The sequence below is a fragment of the Oncorhynchus mykiss genome, chromosome 13 (assembly GCF_013265735.2).
Source record: "Oncorhynchus mykiss isolate Arlee chromosome 13, USDA_OmykA_1.1, whole genome shotgun sequence".
Classification (NCBI taxonomy): domain Eukaryota; kingdom Metazoa; phylum Chordata; class Actinopteri; order Salmoniformes; family Salmonidae; genus Oncorhynchus; species Oncorhynchus mykiss.
The window spans coordinates 27,015,133-27,022,123 of NC_048577.1; the positions used below are offsets into that span (position 1 = coordinate 27,015,133).

At 39.8% G+C, this 6,991-nt stretch overlaps 1 protein-coding gene across 1 annotated transcript; it reads right to left on the reverse strand.

Annotated features, from left to right (window-relative positions):
* Nucleotides 1-1,628: 1,628 nt before the first annotated feature.
* Nucleotides 1,629-6,394, reverse strand: LOC110487356 (zinc finger protein 501-like). Its single transcript, XM_036942382.1, has 2 exons — nucleotides 5,784-6,394; nucleotides 1,629-2,755 (listed from the first exon to the last, which is right to left on the reverse strand). The coding sequence occupies exons 1-2, from the start codon at nucleotides 6,052-6,054 to the stop codon at nucleotides 1,629-1,631; spliced, it is 1,398 nt and encodes a 465-aa protein (XP_036798277.1). The 5' UTR covers nucleotides 6,055-6,394.
* Between the last annotated feature and the right edge of the window lie 597 nt (nucleotides 6,395-6,991).

Sequence of the window (6,991 nt, forward strand, 5' to 3'; positions counted from 1 at the left end):
ATCAAAGTCACATTATATTGGTCACATACAGATGTTTTGCAGATATTATTGCGGGTGTGGCGAAATGCTTGCGTTTCTAGCTCCGACAGTGCAGTCATTTCTAACAAGTAATATCTAACAATTTCACAACATATACCCAATACACACAAATCTAAGTATTTTAATCTAGGTTTCTCTGTAGACATGATCCATCCCACCAGAGGGTGGAGGGGCACCTTATCAGTGGTTTTGACCAGATAGACACCTGCAGACACACAGTATAGTGCCTCCCTTGTATTCTCCTAAGATTGGATTTTTCTATACCACGTATCACATGACTGTTTACAAAACTGCCAGCGATATACAGTGCATTCGTAAAGTATTCAGACCCCTTCACTCTTTCAACATTTTGTTACATTACAGCCTTATTCTGAAAAAAATTCCACTCATCAATCTACACATAACACCCCATAATGACAAACCATTTGCAAATGTATTTACTTAAGTGTTCAGACCCTTTGCTAAGAGACTTGAAATTGCTTTCAGGTGCATCCTGTTTCTAATGATCATCCTTGAGATGTTTCTACAAATTGATTGGAGTCCACCTGTGGTAAATTCAATTGATTGGACATGATTTAGAAACACACAAACCTGTCTATATAAGGTCCCACAGTTGTCAGAGTGAAAACCAAGCCCTGAGGTCAAAGGAATTGTCCGAAGAGCTCTGAGACAGGATTGTGTTGAGGCACAGATCTGGGGAAGGATACCAAAACATTTCTGCATCATTGAAGGTCCCCAAGAACACAGTGGCCACCATCATTCTTAAAAGGAAAAAGTTTGGAAGCACCAAGACTCTTCCTAGGGCTGGCCACCCGGCCAAACTGAGCAATCTTGGTATTTTGGTATTTTATTAGGATCCCCATTAGCTGTTGCAAAAGCAGCAGCTACTCTTCCTGGGGTCCACACAAAACATGACACAAATCAATAGACAAGACCAGCTCAAGTACAGAACTACATACATTTGGGAGAAAGGCCTTGGTCAGGGAGGTGACCAAGAACCCGATGGTCAATCTGACAAAGCTCCAGAGTTCCTCTGTGTCGATGGGAGAACCTTCCAGAAGGACAATCATCTCTGCAGCACTCCACCAATCAGATCTTTACGGTAGAGTGGCCAGACGGAAACCACTCCTCAGTAAAAGGCACATGACAGCCTGCTTGGAGTTTGCCAAAAAACACAGAAAGGACTCTGACCGTGAGAAACAAGATTCTCTGGTCTGATGAAACCATGATTAAACTATTTGACCTGAATGCCAAGATTCACATCTGGAAGAAACCTGGCACCATCCCTACTGTGAAGCATGGGGGTGGCAGCATCAAGCAGCGGGGAAGTTTTGCAGTGGCAGGGACTAGCAGACTAGTCAGGATCGAGGGAAAGATGAACACAGCAAAGTACAAACAAAAAAAAATCCACTGATGAGGCTCATAGAACATGGGAGAAATAATTAGGGTTCTACATTGTGACATCATTAAAATACTTCTATTACAATGTTACAACATTCTACATTGTGACATCATTAAAATACTCCTACTACAATGTTAAAACATTCTACATTGTGACATTATTTCATTGATATCAGGAAACAACTCCTTCATGTATGTATTTTCTGATGTTTGATCAGAGATCTTTTATCAGAGTATCTCTTGTCACATTGATCACAGCTATGAAGTTTCTCTCCTGTGTGTGTTCTCTGGTGTGATACCAGGCTGCTTGACTGAGTAAAACTCTTCCCACATTGATTACAGCTATAAGGTTTCTCTCCTGTGTGTGTTCTCTGGTGTGATACTAGGCTGCTTGACTGAGTAAAACTCTTCCCACATTGATTACAGCTATAAGGTTTCTCACCTGTGTGTGTTCTCTGGTGTGATATCAGGCTGCTTGACTGAATAAAACTCTTCCCACATTGACTACAGCTATAAGATTTCTCTCCTGTGTGTGTTCTCTGGTGTAGAGTCAGATGGCTAGATGTAACAAAACTCTTCCCACATTGATTACAGCTATAAGGTTTCACTCCTGTGTGTGCTCTCAGATGTACTATCAGCCAGCTTGAGTGATTAAAACTCTTCCCACATTGAGTACAGTTATAAGGTTTGTCTACTGTGTGTATTTTCAGGTGGGATTTTAAATCTGTTGAACTAACAAAACTCTTTCCGCAGTCAGAGCAGTGGTAAGGTTTCTCGCCTGTGTGTGCTCTCAGATGTACTATAAGACAGCTTGAGTGAGTAAAACTCTTCCCACATTGATCACAGCTATAAGGTTTCTCTCCAGTGTGAATTCTCTGGTGAGTTTTCAGGCAGCTTGACTGAGTAAAACTCTTCCCACATTGATCACAGCTATAAGGTTTCTCTCCAGTGTGAATTCTCTGGTGAGTTTTCAGGCAGCTTGACTGAGTAAAACTCTTCCCACATTGATCGCAGCTATAAGGTTTCTCTCCAGTGTGAATTCTCAGGTGTACTTTTAGTGATTCTGATCTTAAGTAACTCTTCCCACAATCAAAACAGTGGTGCGATTTCTCTCCTGTGTGTACATGCTGGTGTATTTTAAGTTCTGATGAAGATTTGCAACGTTTCCCACAGTCAGAGCAGCAGTGAGATTTCCTATCTGTGGGTCTCTGCTGGCGTTTCTTGAGGTGTTCTGAAGTGGAGAGACCCTTCTCTGCCTCGTTAGCATCATGATGTTGAGGCTCTCCAGAGGATCCACGATAGTCACGTCTCTCTCCTGTGTGAACAACAAGTCAGACAGATGATTAAAGGCCCACAACAGCAGAAATTCACTGTTAAAGGTGATGCCAAAAGCGTAGCCATGATGTTGTACAACAATTGACGTCTGTAATGAATGTTAAAATTACTTCAGAATTGTCTTAAGACAGTCAAGTGAGCAACAATAGTCCTATTTAGTCATATTTTCACAATAGTAGTAACATCGATGATTGTAGGCTAGAAATAAGTAAAAGTTGTTGAAATCCTAAGCAGTGTGCCAGGCTACTTTTGGTCTCCAATATAGGCCCCTTTCTGTGTTTGCCAAAATTGCAACAAGGGTGATGCACACGCAATTTGGGTGCAGAAACACCTCCCTGGATTATAAATAATTTAATATTTCAGGTGAAACATGGAAACTAAAATGTCTCATGACATTTCATAAAATGATCACCAGATAATTTTGTGAATAATCCTATTCTGGCTATATTAGTGGCCTATTAGGCTATTCTGTAATGTGTTGTCATTCTAAATGTCCTGAATAAAGAAAAATAGCTCTGTGTGTTGTACAATAGCATATACATCACGGAACAGTTCTCTACACATTATGAGCTAAGTATCTCTGTGTCCAGACAGACTAACGAGTCCCTACTATAAATCAAGCAGACAATAACATTATAAACATCCATTTGTTAGGGATGTTGGAGCCAACGTGGAGCACGGCATAAACGTCTTTACCAGAGTAATGAATGAAGAAGCATTTTGATTGTTGTTGCATGTCGTGATGTTTGTCATTTGACTGGCATGCAGAAAATGATTTCATGGATCAGCTGATGATAGTTGAACATGTGACTGTAACTAAACAGCTACTGTATTAAGTATTATGTGTAATTATTGAAGAACAGCATTAATGAGTGTCGATTTGGGTGTTGTGAATCAACTTAAGGTGACTCTCGGATTTAGCAAACTGAAATAATTTAGGATTTCTGTGCCCATGAAAACTGTTCTTCCAGCGTAACATAAGGAGACACTAAATGTTACGTAGTTAGAGAGCAATTCAGAGACCTGAAAACAAAAAACTGTCCGACAGGATCCAGTATTTAAGTTTAACATATGACAAGCTTAACGTTATGACTATAACTACTGTTCTCTGAAGGAGGGAAACTAGGTACTATTAAATGCACACGTTATGACTACAATTAATGTAGCACGCAGATCGGTAGAAATTGTAAGATAAATTGGCACTCCAAACGGAAAAAGTTTGCAGATTTTACCGGAAACTTCAGGAGCATAACGTCAGATTTTATGAAGACCAGCAGCAGGTCGGTTGGTTATTTTCTTCTGGTTATACTGATCTCTGGCTTCTTCAAGTCATTTGTGTTAATTATTTAATCAAACGCTTGAAGCATCAGTTCAGTTCAAGTTCCGCACATACAGTGGATTTGATTCAACACAAACAGTTGATTTGATTAAACACATACAGTTGATTTGATTAAACACATACAGTTGATTTGATTAAACACAAACCGTTGATTTGATTAAACACATACAGTTGATTTGATTAAACACAAACCGTTGATTTGATTAAACACATACAGTTGATTTTACTAAATGCATGCGGTGTGTCTATATGGAAACATATATGTCATAACATTTCAACCTACCAATTGGTAGAAAGAAAAATATATGTTTTATTTATTTATCTGGGACAGCCCTAGAACATACAACATACATGCATTCAGACCCCTTCCCTTTTTACACATTTTGTTACATTACAGCCTTATTCTAAAATGGATTACATTTTTAAAAGTGCTCAATCTGACATTACAATACCCCTTAATGCCATCACAATACCCCATAAAAGTGAGAAAAAAAGATAAGAAATGCTTGCATACCAGTGGTTGTATCTCTGTAGGACATGCCAGTAGGTTACAGTAGCTTGAAACTCTCTAGGCCATGCCAGTAGGCTACAGTAGCTTGAAACTCTCTAGATCATGCCAGTAGGTTACAGTAGGTTGTATCTCTCTAGGTTATGCCAGTAGGCTACAGTAGGTTGTAACTCTCTAGGTTATGCCAGCAGGCTACAGTAGGTTGTATCCAAGAGGAAACAATGATCAAAGAGTCGAATTTGGTCAACAACTAAATGAATGGCTTATTTGCTATGTGAGGTTTACTTGATCCAACAGAAGTTTTGTGGTGCTTAAGTTATGTGGACACGTGACATACCAACAACTTTGATAAAAACACTATAGGAGTTGGACACGTGACATACCAACAACTTTGATAAAAACACTATAGGAGTTGTCTCCAGATCGCTATGGATATTCATGCTAGTAGCTCTCTCTAGCCACCTCTGCCGGGTGGACTGTATAGAACGGTGTGTTCATCTCTTGACAGATATTAACCTCTACCAGGCGGACTGTATAGAACGATATGTTCATCTCTGTCAGATTTAAACCTCTACCAGGTGGACTGTATAGAACAGTGTGTTCTAATAAAACACCATCGGAGTTGTCTTCAGATTGCTATGCATATTCATGCTAGTAACTTAGCATCTCTCTCCATTGAATACAGGCGGTTGACGTCAACAACCCTCATAGAATATATATATATTTTTAAATAGATTACAATAAGAAGAAGTATCCACCAATCCAAAGAAAGGGTAGGCGGGAGCTAGAGAACCCTCAGTGCCGCTTTGTGGACAACGACTCCCCTTGTTTGGGCAAAGAGACATCTTGTCAGTATATCCATAATCTTTGGTGTAGCCAACCCAACTCTCACATGGCACTATTGGGGGGCACGGTGTGTAGTAAATCATCACTACATTAAAATCACTACATGCCGTGCCCCCCAGTCTGCGGTCAGCAGATAGACCCTTCTCAAATATGTATGTTTAGTCACTTTTTGGAAACGGAACGGAGAAAACAAGGGGTAGCTTGTTGTCTACGTCTTCTGATTCTAGACATATCAGTTATCATCCTAGTTGAAGAGGTATTGACGAGCCAACTACGAATATCCAAAGTTAAAAACACATTTAAGGCGGTACTTACTGGTGTCAATCAGATCTCCTATCTCCACCTCTTCGTCTTTCAATGTGACAGTAATCTCCCCTTCCTTCTTCACTCCAAAAACTGCATCCTCTTCTTCCACTCTGAAAGCGTCTTCCTCTTCTTTAACTGAAACGTATTTCTCTTCTTTTTTTACTGTGACATCCTCTTCTTCCTTCTCCTCTTTCACGACAATGTTCAGCCCCAGAGCTTCTTTCTCCGTCCAGCAGACCCCCTCTTCTTTAACAGGAGGGGAGAATTTTAGGGAGCTCATGGTCGGGGATGTTAGCTAGCTATCATTAGCAACTAGGCTAGTGCTAACTTAACCAGCCAGCTACTATAGCTGACTAATAAAAAAATAACGTAATATCAAATTGAATAGGTTAACAAGTAGATACGACAGAAGTGTGTCTAAAACACAGTAGCTAATATACACCGAAAGCGTATAAATAGCTTGAATCTTTCGGCTATGCTGGCTAGAAAGCTACCGCGGTGGTTGACGAGCTGTTTCTGAAGAACCGTCCACTAGATTATACGTCACGCTGGCAGCGTCGCCTGAAAGACGCACATCGCCGTCTGCTGACTGGAGGGGAAACGCAGTTGAGGATCATATTTTATTTTCAGACAAAGATGATATTTAAATGGATTTCATTAAATAATACTATTATATTGAGACATACAAAGACCTGACTGTGTTGATTGATTAGTGCGAACAAAACAATGTTTACTACAGCACATTTAAGGCAGTTTCATTAAGTCAAACAACATCTTAATAAGTAGCTAGCTACTGTAGGTCTATACTGCTCCTGCATGGTGTAACAATACATCATGTAGATGTATATAATGAACAGACTAGGTCTATACTGCTCCTACATGGTGTAACAATACATCATGTAGATGTATATAATGAACAGACTAGGTCTATACTGCTCCTACATGGTGTAACAATACATAATGTACAGTGCCTTGCGAAAGTATTCGGCCCCCTTGAACTTTGCGACCTTTTGCCACATTTCAGGCTTCAAACATAAAGATATAAAACTTATTTTTTTGTGAAGAATCAACAAGTGGGACACAATCAAGTGGAACGACATTTATTGGATATTTCAAACTTTTTTAACAAATCAAAAACTGAAAAATTGGGCGTGCAAAATTATTCAGCCCCCTTAAGTTAATACTTTGTAGCGCCACCTTTTGCTGCGATTACAGCT

Coding starts and splice junctions, on each gene's coding strand:
- LOC110487356 (XM_036942382.1), bottom strand. CDS start 6,054: ATGAGCTCCCTAAAATTCTCCCCTCCTGTTAAAGAAGAGGGGGTCTGC. Junction 2,756..5,783: donor AGGAGATCTGATTGACACCA/GTAAGTACCGCC, acceptor TTGTTCACACAG/GAGAGAGACGTGACTATCGT.